The sequence below is a fragment of the Chanodichthys erythropterus genome, chromosome 11 (genome assembly GCF_024489055.1).
Source record: "Chanodichthys erythropterus isolate Z2021 chromosome 11, ASM2448905v1, whole genome shotgun sequence".
NCBI lineage: Eukaryota > Metazoa > Chordata > Actinopteri > Cypriniformes > Xenocyprididae > Chanodichthys > Chanodichthys erythropterus.
Window position 1 is genome coordinate 7,742,947 of NC_090231.1, and position 24,229 is coordinate 7,767,175.

Genomic DNA, 24,229 nt, shown 5'->3' on the forward strand with positions numbered 1-24,229 from the left:
TTAATTTGTGTTCCGAAGATGAAAGAAGATCTTACTTGTGTGGAACGACATGAGGGTGAGTAATTAATGACAGAATTTTCATTTTTGGGTGAACCAACCCTTTAATGTCTCATTTTGCTGCAGATGCACAGAATGAGAACTACAAAAATGCATTGCATAATCTATTATTATATGCATGCATAATAAAAGGATATAGCTCAAACAGTAGACTATGGCACTAGCAATGGCAAGATCATCGGGTCGATTCCAAAGGAATGCATGAACTAATAAAATGCATATCGAGAATGCAATGTAAGTCACATCTACCAAATGTTACCAAATCTACCATTGTTAGATTAGCAACAGAATAATTCCAAACTCTACTGAAACCATTTGTAAGAAGCAAGGCAGATCACTAGGTTTTGGTTACAGAGCCAATATAACAATACAAGTTATTATTATACTCAGAAATAAAAGCAAAAACAAGACAAAAGATAATTGATCTGAGTCTAAAAAAAAGTCCATCAGTTATTGGCCAACCAGTGGCCTTAAGAAAGCACCCACAGCTGGTTATCTGGAGAAATGAGCAAGTATGCTAAAGAAGTCACTTTCAGGGACTAAAGAGTGGATTACAGCAAAACATGACAAAACAAGAAACCTTCAAGTCCAAAAACAAGAGACAAACGTAATGCAAGTACGCAAACGCTTGGCCAACACACCGCAAGTATACTTTGGTGGTAACAAACCTCAGTGCCTTCAAAAGTTTGCATAGTGTGTTCTGCTTGAAAATATCTGTTCCACTGCTTTAGGCTGCTTTCATTTTCATGTAATAACATTTTAAAAATATAAAACATATTATTATTGACAGTACAAATGGGAAAGGCAAAAATAGACCTCTATGTGTTGTTGTGCCCGGGGTCATTAACTCTTAGGGGGCATTTTGTTGGTGTAAAAGTCTCTGCAGGTCTGGCAGCAGCGTTGGTACCAGCGCATGTCCTGGCACAGGTTCTTATTTCGGATCACCCTGCAGTAAACCGTCCACTGATCCCCTGTGCACTTGTACGTCAGTGCAGCTGCCAGGAATGACAGAAGGACAGGAAAAGGCATTTCATAGATTCAATTATATGACATGATCCCTGACAACATGCATAAATCACTCCAGACAAATAAATGCGTACAGTTCACCTAGAAGACGACATTCTTGCCAGGATCAAAATGAAAATTTCTTTTTTAAAGTTTTAGTATTATTGTTGGATGTTTATTCATTTTTATTAGTTTTTTTTAAATGTCTGTATAGTCAAGTTTTAGTTTTAATTTATTTAGTTTGTTATTTTAGTACTTCAACCAGCCGAAATAAAATACGCAAGTTTAACTTATATTTTATTTTATTTCAGTTAATATTTATTTATTTATTTTATTTCAAATAATTCCATTTTTTTATGGTAATAGTTTTAGTTTAGTTGTAGTTTTAACTATAAAACCCATGAAGTCTACATATCGTAAAACTAATCTTTTAAAGCCAAATGATACTATAATTCAAGCAATATCCAGTAATATGATGTAACTTTAGTATTGCATCATAAAAAGAGATAGAAATGGATTGGTTTTTATGATATATTTCTGGTTGAAACTGAATATTCAGGGACTAATAATGAACATGAGTGTATATGTTGCCCGGAGCCCGGTGCCACGAGGAGGCAAAAAGGGAGCACTGACCACTCAGATCTGATTTGTTTTAATTTTTAACCCCAAAATGATTTTAGCTGAGGGGGACCCACCCTCTGAAACCCGATGGCCCCCTCAAGAATTATGAATGCCCCCAGTTCGCCTGTCCCAGTGCCGGCTCTGAGTGTATACCTCAGGATACACACGTCTTTAACAGTAAAGTCTTACCCAGTCTAGGGGAGGTGATGGTGTTCACATTGACTTTTACGTTACACGCCCCCTGATGACACTGCCTGTACGCGGGGGGCTTCAGGACTACTGGGCAGTCACTGCCATGACGACCGGTCACTTTGTGCATGCATTGGACCACTCTGGATTGCAAGCCCCGCCCACAGGATGATGAGCACTGCAATGAATCAATGATGACATTAGAAATTAAAGTTTACAATTGATGGTCTGCTCTGACAGACTTCATTGTACTCATTAAAAAGTGTAATCAATATTCCAAAACAGCTTATATCTACTTGAACTCTACTATCAATGTCATGTTTAAATAGTAGATTATTCGGTACTCAGATTAGGGCTGTAAAAACGATTAATCGTGATTAATCGCATATATATATATATATATATATATATATATATATATATATATATATATATATATATATATATATATATATATATATATATATATATATATATATATATATATATATGTGTGTGTGTGTGTGTTTGTGTTTGTATATACAGTATAATACTGTATATGCACACACAAAGACTATATATATATATATATATATATATATATATATATATATATATATATATATATATATATATATATATATATATATATATATATATATAATATATTAATCGCGATTAATCGAACGAAAGGATGCCACATCATTTGATGGAAATTAAAATGATCAACCTACAGAGGACTGAATACAAAGACACCCCGAAAATCAAAGTGAAAAAATGATGCAGCAGTCTAGTCCATTTTGATGAAATTTCATTGCTGCAACTCAAAACGGTACTCAGTAGTTTGAGAAGCATTTATTAACATCTTGTCCAACAAAAGACAACATTTAATAACGTCTTTACTCCAAACTCCCTTAATAATGACTGTTGAGCATCTTTCTGTGAGATGATGTGGCTTCTCACACATAATAAGGGAGTCTTGGCCCTCTGGCTTTTAGATGGAGAAGCATTTCCTACTGATCACAGAGCCGTAAAGCTCTCACAAGCCGCACATAAAATAGTCGCAGCCTTTGCCAAATCACGTGCAATAAAATTGCGATAAATCTTGCAGCACTAACGGATGGTGCACTCTTAGCCCGGATTTTATATTTACTTAAACTATATAATTACAATATACTTAAAATATTTAAGTTTGATTGCATTACTTATAAAATATAAGTATATTCTACTAAATTGTGGATGTAATTTGAATGTGTTAATAAATTTAAGTTGATGAGAAGTTGGAACATTTGTTCTACAGACATTTTTTTCCAAACATTTGCCTTTTTACCATATACTGTTTATATACTGTTTTATCTAGGTTCATAGCTTTCTTAACAACAGACTATCTTGTTTTGTGTTGCAGGTCAAGAAGAGATGCTTTGGATTAGAAGTGTAAGTATTGCCTTTATAACTGTGAAAAGAAAGCTCAGCTATTTAAACATTATAGGCTCAAACAATGAAGTTGTACAAGAACAGAACAATTTCCTTGTTTACATCTGGAACATATACATGTACATTTACATCACACGTTATGCACAATATGTACACTTATACAGCCTTCACCAAAAACTCCATATCAGCTGTGTGTCATGTGGGTTTACTGACCTGTTCTTTGGCTGATTATTTTATTAATCTGCATACTGCACAGTGCACAATTACATGTAAACCATAAAATCAGGTGCCATTATCAAGACTTTAACTTTAATGTTTGCTCCTCACAGAAAAGTTGTCAATGACGAGCCTGACATCAGCCTGATGGTACTTCAATGGCCAGCTCTTTCTACAGTAAACCAGGTATGTATTGGTGCATGGAGTATTTGACAATACCATTATCTGATGCATTATTATATGATAATGTCTTTGTCGATCTTTGTCTTCCTCTACTAGGTTGCAGCTGACAAGGACTCATACAGGCAAACTTCAGTGAGAATCGTCTGTGTTGATCTATAAAGTGCTCAGCTAAACCCATCATGAGTGAAGATCGTCTTGGAAGGATGTTTGGTGATGGATGAACCGACCAACCTCAGGACTTCTGTGTCCTTTTTTCTGACTGATTTATGCCCTGCAACTGGACTACCCTAACTGTATGAAAAATACTTTATATTTTATTCAGCAGGTAATGCTCAACCTAGGAAAATGTGAGCTGGCACCTAAAATGGAAACCTAAAATCAAGGGCGTAGATTTGGTTTCAACATTGGGGGGGTTGAGCGTTGGTATGCTGCCTGTTATTTATTTTTTATTTTTATTTTTTTTCAATTTAAAAAAATAAATAAAAAAATGTATATGTAGCGTTATTGGATAGTTTATTTCTTATCTATCTATCTATCTATCTATCTATCTATCTATCTATCTATCTATCTATCTATCTATCTATCTATCTATCTATCTATCTATCTATCTATCTATCTATCTATCTATCTATCTATCTATCTATCTATCTATCTATCTATCTATCATAACTTTATGGAATTTATGCATAACCATTCATCAAATTTTAACATAACGGAGTGATTCTAAAAATAAATAAATTATGTTATATATTGAAACTGCCAGTAGGTGGCAGCGATTCGACGTTTTAATGAGTGAGCTACTTAAATCGTTCATTCAGCCAATTCGTTCAAAAGTCAGATTAATTAAGGAAGAAAACAAACACCGATTTGAATACTTTTGTCAGTGATAAGACGCTATTGAGAAATGTAGTAACAAAATAGATGGCTGTTTTAGTACGTTAATTGGTTACAGTTACACTGATAGTTATAGCTAAATTGCAATGGCTTAGGTGGCTAAAATATATGTGGAGTGTACTTAGCTATTACAATGTTTTCATACCTCCTCAGTACATGCTTTATTCTTTTTAACGTCCCTCTTTAAACAGAAGTTTAATATAGTCAGCTGGGCAGCGATTCTCTTCATTTTTGGTTCTACCTGCTCTCTTTCATTCAAACAGTAGAGCTCCACTCGCGTTGTGTTGGTGAAAGTGCGATGCGCATTGGTTGGGCGTAACCAATCGGTTCAATGGAGGGGGGGGTATTTTTTTGACTAATTTATTATGACAAACACATATTCGATTATAAACAAAATTATTGTTACAAAATAAATGAATTATACATATGTTAGTATAGATCTACTGTGATTTTCATGTTGAAATATTGGGGGGGTTGTAACTGATGGATTTGAATATTGGGGGGTTTTTCACGTTTTATAAGGAAATGTTTTCAGGACATAAAATGTTGTTGTATTTGGAATTGAATTAAAAATAAAACATAAAATTGAATTAAATGTACCTTTTATTTGCTTTTTTTCTTAATTTTGTAGTAAAATAGAAGTTGCTATAAATTAACTTGCTTAGTACATTGAACTTAACTATACTATGTGTAATAACTACAAAGTAATTAATATTACAAAACATTTTAAGTTAAATGAACTTGAATTTTTAAGTTCACATTACTTAATCATTACTTATTTTTTTTTAGGGCAACCAGTTTCCTCAAATTTGTTTAAGTAAATTCAACTTATCCGGGCTAACAGTGTGTCCTGGGGTATTTCCTCCCAGATCTGGACCAGTGGTGCGTTTCCCAAAGCAAACTATGGTTGCAAGTTTTGTACCAACAAAATTTGTAGGGCTCTGAAAGTGCACATACTGTTCCTCCTTGCACAAAGGAGCAGATACCGGTCCTGCTGATGGGTTAAGGGCCTTCTACAGCCCTGTCCAGCTCTCCTAATAAAAAATAATATGTATATATATATATATATATATATATATATATATATATATATATATATATATATATATATATATATATATATATATATATATATATATATATATATACATATATATACACACACACACACACACACACACATATATTATGTAAACACAAACTTTTATGTTAGATGTGATTAATCGATTTTACAGCCCTGACTCAGATTATGTAGATAACCAGGAATAAAGGTTGATAGCAATGGTATCATATATTATGATTCTTTACCTCTAATTATGCCAAAAACTATATTTTTCAGGCTGGTTAAGCTAATGCAGATGATGATTCAGGAGTAAACAAAGGTGACTGGCCATTTTAACTGTATGGTGGGACTATTATTGAGTGTTGTGATTTCTCCCATTGATTATTACACTGGGCCCTTTCCTCTGCTTACAATGAGACAAAACTCAACAACGATGACAAACATAATTATATATACACTACCGCTCAAAAGTTTGGGATCGGTAAGATTTTTAATGTTTTTAAAAGAAGTTTTGTCTGCTCACCAAAGGTGCATTTAATTAATTAAAAATACAGTAAAAACAGTGATATTGTGAAATATTATTACAATTTAAAATAACTGTTCTATTTGAAAATATTTTAAAATTTAAAATGTATTCTTGTGTTGGCAAAGCTGAATTTTCAGCATCGTTAATCCAGTCTTCAGTGTCACATTATCCTTCAGAAATCATTCTAATATGTCAATTTGCTGCTCAAGAAACATTTATTGTTTACAATTGTACAAAATATTTGTGTACAATATTTTTTTTTTTTGGAGGATTCTTTGATGAATAGAAAGTTCAAAAGAACAGTGTTTATTTGAAATTGAATCTTTTGTAACATTATAAATGTCTTTACCGTCACTTTTGATTGATGGTAAATAAAGTCTTTTATGCAGATACTGAATAAAAGTATTAATTTCTTTAATTTCTTTTAAAAAAAATAAAAATAAAAATTCTTACTGACCCCAAACTTTTAAACGGTAGTGTATATATGAGAATAAATTAAATATTCCAATAATATGAGAATAAAAACCTTTGAACATTACAAAAAATAACTAAATATGATAACAGCAGCAGGTAATAAACCAGTAAACAGTGCAAAAATGCACCAATACAATTTAAACAATAACAAAACAATAAAAAAAGGAAAATAAAAAAGAATTTTTATACATAGAGTCAAAGGGACAGCCAAGTCTCTGTCTTTGAACTCATGCTAGTCTTTGTATTACAGACAGTGAATTTTCATGGTACCCTAATGAGCAGTGCTGTCTCCATGCAAAACCGAAGTTTCCTCTTTTCTGTTTAGAAACAAAAGCGATTCATAAGCCTGACCTAATTTACATTGTGTGCTGTAAGTACTTGAAAACTCTCAAACGTCTTCAGCTTTCGTCTGACATTTCTGCTCATGAGGAGTTTATAATTATGCTGTTTTCAAGCAAACTACATGCTGTACAGTCTCTAAAGATTCAGACATCTTCATAGGCCTCCACATTATTGATAAACTGCATCCTTATTTCATATTGTTTAGCAGAGTATTATAAATGGATTGGGATTGTGTGAGCCATACTACAAGACAACAATTGAATAACAGTCAATAAACAAACCTGCGGCTGCACAAAACTTGAATTCAATATTAAAGGAGGCTCAAAACAACTCAAGTTCTATCGACGGCATCTGTGGTGTGATGCTGATCACCAAAAAAAAAAAAAATGTATATATAGATATATAAAAATAAATAAGCTGCAAATTCAAATTGGCCAAAGGATGTTATAGACAAACACATACAATATTCTGTGTGAATCTGCTTATTGCAAATGGACTGAATTGAATTTCAAGAAGAAAACAGGAGGAAAGCTTTCTTCAACAATGTACCGTTCTGCATCCTATGAGACGAGCAGGAGTCACATCAGCCACGATCGTCACGCTCACGCAGTTAAGACCCAAAGGAAGCTTTATTTCTCCAATAACACACCGGCAAAATTAAATCAACGTATCTCTGTGACAATCTAATACATTTTAATAGACTTATAGTTCAACAGGGCAGGAACAAATTCAGTTAGTTCATCACTGGCTGAGCAGAGCTGAGAGCAGACGGCATGATGAAATGATAAACACAAAATAAATTGACCTGATTATGGCTCAGACAACATCACTGACATCAAAAGTCCTCAGTACAATGCAGTCAAAATGTAGTCTTGAGTCAGGGAACTAAACATATTTACTATCTCATATTGAGTGGTACATTTTATTGTACATTTTACAATAACATGCATACAGTTTCATATTAATGCGTTTATATAATTTGTTTATATATTTGCGTTCAAGAGTTTGGAGTTGGTAAGATTTTTAGTGTTTTTGAAACACAGTCTCTTAGTGCTCCGCCAGGCTGCATTTATTTGATCAAAAATACAGTAATATTGTGAAATTTTATTACATTTACAACTTTTACTATTGTAATATATTTTAAAATGTTTTTATTCCTGTGTTACTCCAGTCTTCAGTGTCACATGATCCTTCAGAAATCATTCCAATATGCTGATTTGCTGCTCAAAAACTATTTAATATTATCAATGTTGAAAAAGATGTGCAGCTCAATATTTTTGTGGAAACTTTGATATGTTTTTTTCAGGATTCTTTGATGTAATTTGCATTAAAATTGTCATATACATTTATTTTATTTAATGCATTCCAATGTGGGAAAGACATTTAGCCAGACTTTAACCCCCTGGAGTTTGAGGCTGATTTGGGGTCTGGAGAAGTTTTGACATGCCCTGACATTTGTGCTTTTTGCAGTTGTTCATAAACATATTAATGACAAAAGTGTCATTACACTGTATTCAGCACAAACTAAGCTACCATAATATGTGAGGAACATGTATGTACATGTTTGTATTTTTGAAGGAATAACGTTTATGAGTGGTTATTGAAAAAACAAAAAACCTAAGTCACTGAAATAAGGCCAAAAAATAATATTAAATCTGTGTTCACAAGACTTCTGGGTATTGAAGTTTGTAGACTAGAGTTTTTGCTTCAGAATTATGTCAAAATTATGTTGACTACTCTTTCATATAAAACAATAGAGAGATTTAAATGTTCTAAAACATCTTTGGTCAAGAAACACAGTATGCGTGGAGGCGTGAATCATCATGAATAATGGGTGATTCTCACCTGAGAAGACAAAAGAATCACATAATAATGCCCTGAAATTACTTGCATAATAATGAGGCCTTTCAGTCAGATAGGCTGTGAAAAAACCCTCTGTGGTCATGTGGTGTATATCAAACATACAGAAAAAATTAAAATAATGGTATTCTATTATATTCTTTAAAATATAATGTATTTGTGTGATGCAAAGTGTCTGAACAATTATGTTACCTCTATGGCATTTCATATAGGCTTTTAGCTTATAAGCATGCACATTTGGAGAAATATTGATGGATTCTCATATGTTTGTCAATTTTCTATACAGAGGAGTAATATTTATTCAGGACTTATCACTATGAGCGCTGGATACTGTGTTTTCAATTCATACTTGCAGCCGGAGGGCGCTCTGCACCTTTAGTCCACAAATGCCTACTAAAGAAGAATAGGCAATCCAGGAAATAACCGAACTAACAGAGGCCAGAGATCGCTAACTATGGCTATTCAAAACACTTTTCAAGACAATAAATACACGATTGAAATGATGAATGCATGCATTGACTAGCGCTGGCTCTGTGGGCGTGGCCGCAGTAGCGGATAATGAGCTGAATCACAGACTTCTGACATGGCTCTCTTTTCATACAGATTACATAAACAGAGAATAATTGTTTTCGATTTGACTTACACGATTTAAAACCTGACATTTCAACGTTTTTTTAGACATAAGTCTAATTTTTTTGTGATTAGTATTCACTAAGTTACAGTTCATTTTCTTAGAACCATCACATTGGACTTCCTTCAGATGGAGACGAGAGATCACGCATCATGTTAGTTTTCTTTATTCTGCAAAAGGCACAACATTTTGTTTTTACTCTGAGTGTACACAAATAAAAGAAAATATTCCACAGATTAAAATGGTGTATAACTCTTAATTGTATGTGCAACATTGACGGAGTATTTTGAGTCTCTTTCACACTGGTAAGAAAAAAGCCACGGTGGTATCGCCGGCAATACCTCAGACCTCAGAGTGTTAACTTCTTAACTTTAGCTTTGGTAAACTTTTTTTGTAACACTTTCATTTCATAGAAATTAGGCACACTCGTGGACCCCCCGTTGAAGACCCTTGGACTGGAGAATAGGAGCTGTCGGCTGCCATGGCTACAGACGACACAAACGAAAATTGTTTTCCGAAGTGGCAAAAGGTGCATTAAAGCAATACATTTCCCTGCCTCCGAGGGAACCCAAACTCCTTTCAACAGCGCACAATATTTCACGTTTTACAAGAGATGAAGGGCTATTGAAAATAAAATCAGCATGGCAGGTTAGCATTGATCTCAGTGTTGCCTGTCGCCAGAGTCTAGTAAACAACTGCAGTCAGGGAAAGTGTGAGTGGAGTGATTTCAGAACGACTCGTTGTTCCCAATACCACATGTACGATGAACGAGAAGAGACATAGCACGCTCCAACCCAAAAACATCTAATCTGCTGATCAAAGGCGGCTCTGAATCACAGTCTACGACTCCCTCAAGAGAAGTCAGTTTTTGATTTGTGCTATTAAATATGACAAAGCTCCAGATTACAACAGTGTGTGAAAGGAGAACACCCTTACAGATGAATAGGAATAGAGAAACTTCAGAAAGCCCAGAGTTCTTCAAGTTAACACAATACGACATTTTAATATGTCCAATTACTGTGTTAACTATTCGAATGATTATAGAAAGGCAGGGTTACCACAACAGCGGCCTAAAACTACAGGATTTGGCTTTTAGTTGATGTTAAAGTGCTGGTTTGCATTGAAGGGATAGCTCAACTAAAAAATTAAATTGTGTCATCATTCATTTACTCTCATGTTATTCCAAGCCTTTTGTCATTGTTAACTAGAACTATTAAAATCGAACTTAAACAAAGCTGAAATAAAATATAAATGAATTAACTTAATCTTAAAGGTCCCATGACATGCTACTTTTTGGATGCTTTTATATAGGCCTAAGTGGTCCCTAGTACTGTATCTGAAGTCTCTTTCCCGAAACAGCCTTGGTGCAGAATTTCAGCCACTTCAAGCCAGTCCCACAATGAGCTTTCCTCAGGATGTGCCGTTTCTGGGTCTGTAGCTTTAATTGCTAATGAAGAGGAGAGAGGCGGGGCAAGGTGGGGGGTGGGTGTGGCCTTAACCAGCTTGCGGCTACGGTACCATGCATTAATGTTGACAGTGGATGTATCGCAATGGCTCGTAGACAAGCAGTCCTTCAAACTTTTCAGTTTTACCCAGAATCTGATCCGGATGAAGAAGTTGCAACTCAGCGACTACAGCAGGACGTCACCGAATGGTTAGTTTAAAACATTGAGTCTGGATACGGTACTTTAGTTGGTTTATGTATGCTGTTACAGTTATCATCATGTAGCTAATGCTAGCCTACATTGTTGGCTCTTCATGTTGCTCTGGTATGCTATTGTATATATATTATATTTATAATCATCAGCTATAGACACTAACCAGTGCAACTAAATTAGTCCTCTGCCATTATTACAAATACCTTTTCGGATCGGTGCCATTGTGGAAAATGTGCTACCATGCCAACATCATTTATCTGTTTAAGTTACATATTTTATATTTCATAAATCTTAAAAGTTTTTACAATCTTATTACAATTACATCAAGCTCTGCAATCTGGAAATGTGGATATCGCGTGCGCCATAACAGCAGAACGGTTTCAAACAACAAAGAAATGTACAACACTCGCGTGTATTCACACACATACTTGATGCTGTCTAACTTTACATTAGCGACAGTAACTGGGCTGTATTGGCCCACTTTGAGGAAACAGTGGTTGGTGAAATGTGTGGCGCAGACATACAAAACTATGGGACGTTGTATCAGCGCATTACCAGAGAAAATAAAATTAACCCACTGTTTCTTCATAGGCTCGGATGAAGGAACTTAAAAAATACTAAGGTGTTCATTTGTACATCCAAACACTGAGCAACTGCCATGATTCGCTCGTTTACAAGGCATGATGTCTCTCGAGGGAAAAAAAAAATGTTGTGCTCAAATCTCACTGTATTAGCTCATTTTCTCATGGGAGGGCAAAGCAGAGAAAGGGGAGGTAACCTTTCCCCTTATGACGACATATAGGGAAGATTCCAGATTGGGCCATCTGAGCTTTCATTTTCCCAAGGGCTCGGTTTACACAGACCGCCTTTTCTAGCCACTGGGGGACCATATGCAGGCTAGGGGAACTCATATTAAAGGTAAAAAAAACTCATAAAGTGAAATTTTCATGACATGGGACCTTCCTACACTCTAAAAAACGCTGGGTTAAAACTAACCCAAGTTGGGTTAAATATAGACGATTGGGTTGTTTTAACCCAGTGGTTGGGTTAAATGTTTGACCCAACCTGCTGGGTAGTTTAATTTATCTGACCTATTGTTTAAAAAATACTGTATTGCTCACTTAAAATGAATGCAAAATTGGGTTGGAAATTAATTATTAAACATATTAATAAATGTTCACCTTTTGATTATTATTGTTGCCTCCAGTAATTATGTGTCTGAGTTTTAATTTCCAACCTATTCTGGGTTCATTTTAAGCCAGCCATATACCATTTTTTAAACAATAGTTGAGTTAAATAAAACTGCCTAACATTTAACCCAACCACTGGGTCAAAACAACCCATTTGCTTGGTTTGTCCAAATGTAAAGCCTGTAGAAGAACCTCTCTTCCATTCAATGACACATGAAATTAATGCTTATACAATGTTCAGGATAATGCCAAAAGAGACAGTCTTCTGTTTATTTTGTTATTGAGAGGAGAGTGCAGCATATATTTATATATTCATCTAAACATCGCTCTCAGCAGCGTGGACGGCGTTGGGATGTTCGTAAACAGTATAACGCTACAAAGGTATTTCCAACTTTTTCTAAGAGAAGAATGAAAAAGAACTTCACCAGGATATCTGGGCCTTGAATCATGTTCAGTCTCTTGCTGGCTGCAGTTCACTTAACGGCCACCGGTGTCACTAATAACGCTGTTTTCTGAATCCTACATAGCCTCTTAAAGGGGTGGTTCAATGGTTTTTTTCTAGGCTTGATTGTGTTTTTGGGGCACAGTTCTTAATGCGTCGTTTTTTTGAAAATGCTAAATTTTTTATATATTTTAGCTTTATTCTACACCTGTTTCCACTGTCATATGAACGGCTCGTTTGACTTCCTGCTTCTATGAAGCCACTCCCTCCGAAATACGCAATGTGCTCAGATTGGTTAGCAGGTTGGTAGCTGGCCCAGTGTATCATGATTCGCTGAAGCATCCGGAAACGCCATGCCCCTTACCATTCGTAGTTAGCGCTTCAGAGGAAATGCAAATAATAGCGCCTATATTGCTGTATCAAATTGAGCCGAATCAGACCCAGATGAAGAGAGTCAAGCAGAACCCCTGCAATCGCGGCTTTTAAAGGATGTTTATGAATGGTATTTCATTTTGTAGTTGTGTCAAAGTGTTTATATGCTGTCACTGCTGTTTGTTAGCTTTCAATATACAGTTTTATCCTGATTAAAGCTTTCCTGTAGTAAATACATGACTGAGTAGTCGCATTTTTGTAAAGGTAGCGTTTAATTTATAGCATGAACAACTGTTTGTCTATGAACAGTGACGTTTGTTGGAGTTTGTTGCACTAGAACTTGGCTAACTGGCTAGCAAAAATGAGTTGCTCATTGTATATGTCCTTGATGCATTAAAAATAGCAACAGAACTATAACATTACTTTTAAAAGACATGTACAAACAATAAAACGTACTTACAGTTTGAAGCCAATAAACATCAGCTTCTGTTTTTAAAGTAGGAACTGTTTCATCTTTCAGTAACAGCCTTTGTGCAAATCCAGAATTGAACTCGTGTAGATTATGGAAGCTGTCTTCAGCACCGCATCCAGTGTAGAAAATATCACAGATTATAACGGGTTCTATTATCTTTTGATGCGTCGCGTCGCGCCACTCACGTTCGGTGTACACACCTCTTCCGCTTTCATTATGCTGCGCCACATGGCCTCGCCCACTTTATTGCGTGTTCCCGAAGGCAGTGTTTATGTTAATAGCAAGGGTTTATGATGTCACCAACCCGGGAAGAAGCTTGTTGTAGTCCAAACCGCCCGTTATTGTAGGCAATAAACTGCCATAACTTTAAAAGACAATATCTCCATTTGCATTGAACTTTCAGCATTGTAACTTTGCAGATACTGTTTATGCTCAAGAAGCGACATTACACACTAACTAAAGTTGAAAAAGTGAAATCACAATGAACCACCCCTTTAAAAAACTTGGCTTGGCATCTAATTGAAATAAAAAGTTTAAGTTGAAGAACTAAAATGACTAAATCTGAAATAAATATGTCATATTTACTTAAAAATATATATAAAAATGGTAAAAGTTTTCCGGTAGAGTTGAACGGAAAATGGCAGCATAGTGCGAACACTCTGAAAGCTCCCTATCTATGTAAATAAAGACAAATATACCTGAACAGTTGATGTAAAAGAAATAGGAGCGATGATACAAACAAGACGAAGCCAGAAAAAACAACAAGCCGAATCAAACAAAACAAAATTAGAGATGAAAATTGTTTATCAAGTTCACCTCAAGCTCAAAGCCATGATGCAAGCGTGATTGAACAAACTAACGTAAGCTTCGGTAACTGCATGGCCTAGGTAACACTGGTAATTTTAGAAGTTCGTACATTTTGATGAAAGTATATAGAAAATATATATTTTTCCATTTGGAATAACATTTTAATTTCATGTTGCCTGAATTTTATTATCTTGATGCCCATCAGTATTAGAAAAATATCGCTGACATGATGTAGACACAAAATGCAGTGATATTAACACAAGTGAAGAGCACTCCAAACACAGACCAATCATACCTTGTTACAATATCTCATCCCATTCAGAAATAAAATATGTAATTGTGTCATTTTGTGCCAAAACACACAATGTGTTCCAGATAATTGAAAAGGGATGACATTCACAGCGTGGATATAAGAGCACAGCAGCCAAAACACAGAAAAAGAGCATGATTTTCCTGCTCTAAATAGGCTGTTTCCATTCAGAAGAGGCCTTTCAGTCAAGCTGTGTCAGTCATACGAATGAATGTTCATGTTTTAATCAGTGTAAATCTACCAGCTCTAATATTTTGCCAGCAGTTATTACTGTAAAAAATGTTCTGAACTGTATTGTGAAATCAATGCGGACTAGGTCAACAAATTATAAAAGTAACTAGACTGAAAGTGTGGAATATATGAATAATCTGACACATAACTATAATAGTATATAATAGTATTAAAAGTGTAATTAGTGGCTTTACGTCTCCCATCATAAACTGCAGCTATTCTATGTAACAGCAAAAACATGTTCTGTGTGAACCGGCCTTAAAAAAGATTGTGTAAAATACGGCACATTGTACTGTGTTAATATGAAGGAATTTTCTGTATTGCATTTTCACAGGAATTTTACCTATGTTTTGAATTAGCCATTTCATTATGTTGTGTTTTAGTGATGAAGGAAAAATGCCTGTTATAATTTTCTACCAGGACATTATTCTATCGATTATTTTCTTACAGTGTATTAAAAACAATTTCATCATTTGAAATTAAGCTGAAATAAAATCTTAAAGATCTTAAAATTTACAAAACATACTATAAAACAAATTCACCATGTTGTCTTGGCAAAAAATTGAAATAAAATAAATTTAAGTTGAACTAAAATTATTCAAACTAAAAAAAACTGAAATATAAATAAATTAAATCCAAATATTAATATAAAAATGACAAAAGCACATAACAATATTACTAAAACTAAAATTAAAAAAAAAATTAAGCACTAATTCAAAATATTAATTAATACTATAATAGTATATAAGTAATACTAAATTAACACTTGCTGTAGTGCATTCTGGAAACCAAAACACCAGCACAATACTTAAGACCTCACAGTTCATCTGTAAATTGGTCAATGATGTGACGGGTCATTTTTCTGTCCAAAGGCTTTAATAATAATGAAAAACAAAGATATGACATCCAAAGTAAGTAAGGTAGTACAACTACATCTCTTTTATTGAATCCAAAAGATTTTAATTATATTTTGATACATATAAAGGTATTTTAAAGATTTTGATGTGTCAAAAGGTCATTCGGTTTAACCGACCAAAGGCCAACACAGCCGGTTCATTTGTAATTAAAACATCTTAAAATGTAATAAATGTATGATGCATGATTTTATATCATATATCAACATAGTGTAAAATGGTATTAAAATTATGTGTAGAAGTCGTTGCTTAATTATGAGAAAAAATGTCCTGGAAAAATTAATTGCATTGATGTCATTAGGAGTAACCAATATAAAAGGACCATTTTAGATCAAGCATTCAGTCAATATCATGTGACAGGATGTGACATCATTCAGACACCTGCCGTGAAGTAAAGTAATTAACTCTCTCTTAACTATTTGAAAAATTCATGTTTTCACTTGATCATACGCATGTCCCAAAACATCAGGTCATTCGGTACAACCGCTATAAACATGGAAAATGTTGTAATATTTTAAAAACTTGTACTAAATATAAAATGTTCTTTTGCTAGCTAGCTAGATATCAGCCTGTTAGCATTGTTTGAAAATATTGTCATTCGGTAAAACCGAAATTTTAAACCAAATTACTTTTTTGGTGACAAAAAATCTGGTAAAAAATGACAAAAGCAGAATTCATTGATTATAAAAACCACATAATCTCATTGTTAACACTTAATAAAACTTCAAAATTAATTATATCTGCATTTTGATTTTTTAAACTTTTAAAAAATTGTTCGTCAATGACCCAAATACAGGCTGTATCTCATTTTGGAGGCTTCATCGCATTTGAAGGCTGCATACATCATCAAGGATGTCTTATTTAAGAAAAGTAACTGTAATAAAATTGACTGTTATTCCTCTTGAGGTGTAAAATACTGTAATTTTTTTCTTTCTCTGCAATCTAATAGTTACGTTTCTTAAATGAGACCACCTCGACGATGTATGCAGCCTTCAAATGCGACCTCCGGAGGACACAGCCTATGAAATCAGACGCAGCTACAGTATACAAGAGATTGCTGCAGTCACTTCCTGTTTACTGTGAGGTCACAGTGTATGGTTGTCAAAGTAATAAATTGTAGAACTACTACTGTAAAAATTACTGTGAAGTAGTATGCAGTAAATTCACACTAAATGTTTTCCAGTGTAGTTCAGTTTCTGGTATGATAGTAGCTCATCTTTCACTGAGACACTGCAGATCACTGAAATGAAAAGGAAGAGGTCTACAGAGGGAACATCTGCTCTTTACATAAATACATGACACATGCAGAAATATCAGATGCTTTCTGCACTAACATCTCACTAATGAGAGAATCTATTTTCCTCTCATTCTGCCCCCAAAACGCTACGGTCGAGTTCACAAATGAATGTTGCAGAGCCTTGTATAGTGAATACTGAGAGCCTCTGGACACATGTAAAATAAGCTGTAAACCACAACAGGCCATGCAATGATTTAATCATATTTTTCTAGGCATTGATCAAATACAAAAGAAACATTTAATACAAAACTAATCTTAGGCGTGAAGTTGAGATCAGACACTCGCACCTTCACCAAAGATCAATCCCTCCATTCTGCCTGACCGCAGACCCTCGGTCTGAAACATAATCCTTATGAGGCACAACCTTCAAACGTCTCTGCAAGCCTCCATCTCAAACAACTTCAACATCTGTGGCCTCTGATGGGGAACGATGGTGAGGCTCAGAGGGAAACATAAACCTCAAAAAAATAACCTACAACACATCCTGATGCTCCAATTTGTTGAGGAGTCTTGAAAGTCATCCATAAACGGGAATGTAATATAGCTACAAAAATTAACACAGAGCATGCATCTCAGCAATACTGAAATTAAACTTTAGTTAGCATGAAATGGAAATTGTAACTGACTTAATACCATATTGTGCCATATTTTGGAGTGGCTAATTGAATATGACATGGAACTTGATTTTATTCATCGGCTGTTAAATTGGATTGTGAAAAGTGAGAGTTGCATACTGGAATAGAGGGAGAACTGAATGCGATAGGCCGTAGTACAGCCTACCATTTTAAAATTTGGGGTCAGTACCATTTTTTTTGTATCAAACTGCCCGCCCCCCAGTGGTGAACCATTGAAATTTCAAAACACTTATGATGTAACAAAGCCTCGTTTACTGAAATCATGTGACTTTGGCAGTTTGATATGCGCTCCAAACCACTGTTTCGAAACAAAAGATTCGTAAAGCTTTGAAGCTTCATGAAGCAGTGTTTTGAAATCACCCATCACTAGATATGTGACCAGTCACGGAAAGTAGGGACAAAAGTCGGTTCTGGGGCATTTTGAGTTATTCACAGATTCTGAAAGTGTAGTCTCCAAGCTTTCCAACGATATGTAACACATGGAAATCTGATAATATTTGGAGAAGTTGTGGCCATTTGAAGGTAGGCACTCAAAAAAGCTCAAAGGGCAGAAAATGACCTCTAATTTTGCAGTTCTCGCCTGTTCTCACCTGCTGGGAGTGACAATAGGGCTCATTTACATCTCATTTAGATAAGCCATACTCCCTGTAAAGCTGCATGGTTGCTTAGCAACGACAGACGCAATGGGAAAATCGGACCGCATACTATTAATAATAAAGGATAATGTGCATTGCAAATGTCAGTAATTTATCTTTTTTGACATTAGGACTTTTTGAACAGGATTCTGTGATAACCGTATAGTCCTGGTTTGGACCTCAGTTAGTGGTTAGACCTGGTTTGAGTCAAAGGATTAAAAAAATCCTGTACATTAAACTTTTGAATAAATACTTTTACTTTTGACTTATAACGCACACTTTACGGCTACGGATACTTTATACTTTTACTTAACTGGGAATTTAATCTGCTACATTTACTATTACATTAGTAAATCCTTGTTAAGAACATTAAGTAGTAAGTGGTTAAAATTATTAGCGTCACATTCAATTCAAGAATAGTAAGGTTTACATGAGCTAAGTCATTCACACCAGTCAATTCAAGCAGTTGAAGCGTTATTCAAATTAACATGCTAACATTACCATCTAAAAGCCCATTATAGTAATGGGGGGGTTTTGGCAAGTTATACGATGATAACGATTACAGTTAAAACGACAGTCCTGAGCTAACGTTAGCTAATAACAATAGACACATGAGATAACGTGTAGCCTACGTGTACTTAGAATGAACACAAAACGACAAACTTTGATGTTTATGGAAACTCACCCCATAATAAACAGAAAAGATCTTGTTGTCTCCAATGAAATAAGTTGTTCGGGCACACTTTCTCTTTGTCGGGGTCTTCTTTGTGGATGTAACCATCTCCGAAGTTTGCACTATGCGTCTGTTTGCCTCTAAATGTCCAATAATTCGCATTCGGGTGTAGAACGACATGAGGATGAGTAATTAATAACAGAATTTTCATTCAACACGCAGTTAACCTTAGTTTACATGTCATTAACTACATCTAGTGTAAACATTACATTGATCATCGATGACCCTATACTCGGCTGATGAAAAAGCCATATTGGATGAGCATTACTGTATTCCCATATATCCTACGACAAGTTTCCTTCCACCCTGTGCACTTGAGACACTAATAATCCATAAGAAGCAGCACTATGATAACGGTGTGTCCGCAGTGAGGTGGCGAGAGCTCATTACTGAGGAACAGAAACCTCAGGAGAAAGAGGGAACGAGACAGATGCTGCTTTATAGGCGTGATGCCGACCCTGGGCCGCAGCAGTCAGCTCCACTGGGGCTGAAGCAAGGTAACCGGTGACAGCCCACATGCATCACATGTGACAATGCAAAAAACACTGATTCAGCTAATGTTTCAACTAATATTTACCCGTCTGTTTTCGTTGAACTCAGGACACAGTCTGATGCATCACAGCTACGTTATGTAGAGGAATACTTCAGGTTCAGTACAAGTTATGCTCAATTGACTGCGTGTGTGGTAATACTGATTACCACAAAATATAACTTTAAAGGTGCCATAGAATTGAAACTTGAATTTACCTTGGCATAGTTGAATAACAAGAGTTCAGTACATGGAAATGACATACAGTGAGTTTCAAACTTCATTGTTTCCTCCTTCTTATAAATCTCATTTGTTTAAAAGACCTCAGAAGAACAGGCGAATCTCAACATAACACCGACTGTTACGTAACAGTCAGGATCATTAATATGTACGCCCCCAATATTTGCATATGCCAGCTCATGTTCAAGGCATTAGACAAGGCAGTATTAACATCTGGATCTGTGCACAGCTGAATCATCAGACTAGGTAAGCAAGCAAGAACAACAGCAAAAAATGGCAGATGGAGCAATAATAACTGACATGATCCATGATTACATGATATTTTTAGTGATATTTGTAAACTGTCACCTTAGACTTATATTATATCTTTTGAAAAGCATTCTAAGGCACCTTTAATTCCCTCACCTAACACCCTCATTTTGTTTAAAAAAAGAGAAAGCAATGAGGTGCAGTTTTTGGGGGTTCTAGGTTTCATGGCTTTATGCTGTCATGGCGACAACGTTGTTAACTTGGATGAAGCTTTACACATAAATGGCTATTAAGTGATTTTTCACACTAAAATCCTGTGAACACACATTGTTTAATATCTTGTGGCTAAACTATGTATTTTACGGTTTACAAATCAGCCCCTTCCACTTCCATTGTAAGTGTCTCACTGTCATGATTAAAATGAAGTAGAAGGGGAAATTAATTTTTGTGAACATTATGTTGATTGAGCTTTTACCATTACCATTCAAAAGGGTGGGGTCAGTAAGATGTTTTAATGTTTTTGAAAGAAGTCTCATGCACACCAAGGTCGCATTTATTTGATCAAATATAGTCAAAAATTGTGAAATAATATTACAATTTAAAATATCTGTTTACTATTTGAATATATTTTAAAATGTAATTTATTCCTGTGATACAAAGCTGAATCTTCAGCATCATTACTCCAGTCTTCAGTGTCACATGATCCTTCAGAAATCATAGTATTATGCTGACTTGGTTATTAACGTTGAAAACAGTTGTGCTGAGTAATATTTTGTGGAAACCATGTTATGCTTTTTTCAGGATTTTTTGATAAATACTAGAAAGTTCAAAAGAACAGCATTTATTTGAAATAGAAATCTTTTGTAACATTATAAATGTCACTTTTGATTAGTTTAATGCATCCTTGCTGAATAAAACTATTAATTTCTTAAAAAAAAAAAAAAAAACCTGACCCTACCTTAGACCATTCACCGGTCTTCCACTCGTAACATTTGGAGTGATCCTCACACATCTCCTCCTCTGCAGGACGAGACATGGGATCACAGAGACCCTGAGGATTGGTGCAGGTCACTGTCCGCTTCCTGCTGCCACGGCCGCATTCAGAGGAACACTGGGACAAACAAAGACAAGGAGAATTCAACGAGTCAAAGTATAACATGATGAAAATAAGTGAGCAATTGGGTGCAAAGAAGGATGGAGATAAATAAAGACATAAGCAAGAGTACAGGTCATTAAAACCGACGTCCTGTGGAGTCTCACTAATACTTCTCTCCACTGACTGAATCCACTCTAATGAAGTGCTTACAACATCAACAACATGAAGATCTGAAACGAGATCCAGAGTCTGAAAAACAGCCACAGTGCCCTCCATAGGCCAGGATAAAGCCCCACAGACACAAGCACATTTCAGGTGACCTCAGAAAACATTTGAGTCCAATGGTACAGGATGTGTCTCATGAAAGGGGCTCTATGTTAGTCAAGGCTTCTTGCACCAGAAACTGCTGTCATTTAACTTATACATATTTTTCATCTTCTGTTGCTGTACCTTTAAAACTTCTATGACCGAAGTAAACATGGGCGGTAGTTTGTAAACGTGCTCATTTTGACATTTATATAGAAAGTGTTTCTGAATTCTATTGCAAGGCTTTTCTATTGTTATTCTATGTAATCATGCGCTAGAAGGACTTCTTTGATGGCTGTGTTCGCACCTTGTATCTTTAGTAGCATTCTAAAAATGCAGCACACAAATTTAAAGAGATAGTTCACCCAAAAATGAAAATGTTGTCATTAATTACTCACCCTCATGTCATTCCAAAACCGTAAGACTTTCATTCATCTTCAAAACACAAATGAAGATCTTTTTGATGAAATCGGAGCGATTTCTCTCCCTCCATTGACAGCTACGCAATTGACACTTTGACGCTTCAAAAAGTTCATAAAGAGATCGTAAAACTAATCCATATGAATTGAGCGGTTTAGTCCAAATTTTCTGAAGAGACTCGATCGCTTTATATGATGAACAGATTTAATTGTATGAGAACTGAACCGATCTGGACGATGACATGACTGTTTTCTTCAGAGCTGCTGTACTTTATAGATAAATGAACTACATTAAAAACTAATGATTTTTACAATGGAAATGAATCAACACAGAACTTACTTAAACTGGACAATGACAACATTTTCTTCTAGAGCTGCTGTGCAGCCAAAATTATTTTCCTATTATCACTGTAAAGCCGCTTTGAAACAATCCGTATTGTAAAATGCATTATATAAATAAAGGTGACTTGACTTGTCTTTTTAGAAAATTTGGACTAAACCGCTCAATTCATATGTATAAGTGTTATGATCTCTTTATGAAGTTTTTGAAGTGTCAATGTGGTAGTTGCGTAGCTGTCAATGGAGGGACAAAAATCTCTCAGATTTCATCAAAAAGATCTTTATTTGTGTTCTGAAGATTAACAAAAGTCTTACGGGTTTGGAACGACATGAGGGTGAGTAATAAATGACAGAATTTTCATTTTTGGGTGATCTAACCCTTTAAGATGTATTATAATGCATTCCACTGCCCTCACATTTTCTATGTGAACAGCCTCTAACTGCGGTGAATTCTGAACAAGCTGTTTTTGCAGAATAGTTTCCATACATTTCTACAGCATTTATGGCATTATGTTTTGAAAATGACACAGCATAAAGTGGTGGTCAAGTTAAAGGCATTCAAATCAAGTCTCTTACATTTTTTTTTCTCATTCCACTGACCTGCGCCTCATGTTTTTTGTGCGAACACCTTCTTAATGTGACAAATTCTGAACAAGCCAGTTTTGCAGTTTTCCATAAATGTAATGAAGCTATATTTTATCAATGTTCTTATTTGTGACATGTTCTGTCTGCACTAATTTTTAATCATTTGTCTGTATAAAGATGCATAAGATTGACCTATTACACATCTCACTGTATTTTCAGCATCTAATGAGATCAGTGCTGATTTTGTACGTTATAGTATTATGTCAGACTTATGTTCAGTTTTGTGCATGTTTCCTTTGTTCTATCTTTCCTGCCTGTTTAAATTACCATGCTTGTTGCCCTGGTTAATGATTTAGTTACACCTGTTCTATGTTTAGTTAATCATGCCCTGGTGTATTTATAGCCTTTGTTTTGGTTCATTCTTTGTCTGTTCTTGTCGTATGTAGATGGTTGCTCTGTTTGCATGTTTATACAGTAGATGTGGTTTCCTGAGTAAGTAAGACTGCAGTGACAAAATCCAGCTTTTTATTTTTGCATCGCGCTGCAACCATTCGTGACGGACAAGTCAAAATATTTATTTTTTGTGGTAATCTATCAACAAAAACAAAGTTTGCAATAGCATTTGTGGCATAATGTTGATTACCACAAAATAATTTAAACTTGTCCCTACTTTCTTTGAAAAACACAAAAATCAAGGTTTCAGTGAGGTACTTACAAATAAAAGTGAACGGGGCCCATTTTTGAAGGATTTAAAAGCAGAACAGAAATTTAGAATTGTATAAATTATATTATATTCTTCTGTTAAAACATCTGTATTATTTGAGCTATAAAATGGTTTGAATGTGGTTCAGTTTCACAATGAATTGGGACTGGGAGTCTATACATCTTCTGTTCTATTCTTTTGTTCTTTATCAAGCTGTTTTTAATGCAAGAATGATTTATATGTGAAAGGGCCTCTTAGAATATGTTTAAACAGTAGATCAAATGTATTTCACAATTGCAAGAGAAAAATCCTGTTGTCCATGATGTGGTATCTTTAAATAATTCCTGCTGACTTGAGCTCAAACCTTGGACCATTCGGAGGCCTCCCACACGGTGAGGCAGTGGCGTCCCTCGCAGTGATGTACTCCAGCTGGTTTGGAGCTGAGACAGTACAGGTCTCTGGTGGGAATGTATGTGCCATTTTGCAGCTGGTACACGCAGCCAACTTCCCTCTGCTGCAAGCCTTTACCGCAGGTTACTGAACACTGCGCCCAAGCTCCAGTGACCCACCTAAGAGGGACAGAAAAGGTAGAG

General features: G+C 35.2%; 1 protein-coding gene across 1 annotated transcript in view; it reads right to left on the reverse strand.

Annotated features, from left to right (window-relative positions):
- Positions 1-510: 510 nt before the first annotated feature.
- Positions 511-24,229, reverse strand: part of adamts17 (ADAM metallopeptidase with thrombospondin type 1 motif, 17) — a 161,950-nt gene continuing 138,231 nt past the window's right edge. Inside the window, exons 20-23 of the mRNA XM_067400968.1 lie at positions 24,001-24,205; positions 21,147-21,299; positions 1,873-2,050; positions 511-1,052 (exon numbers count right to left, since the gene is read on the reverse strand). Of these exons, the coding sequence (XP_067257069.1) occupies positions 901-1,052; positions 1,873-2,050; positions 21,147-21,299; positions 24,001-24,205 (688 nt within the window). The 3' untranslated portion in view covers positions 511-900. The remainder of the gene's footprint in view (positions 1,053-1,872; positions 2,051-21,146; positions 21,300-24,000; positions 24,206-24,229) is intronic.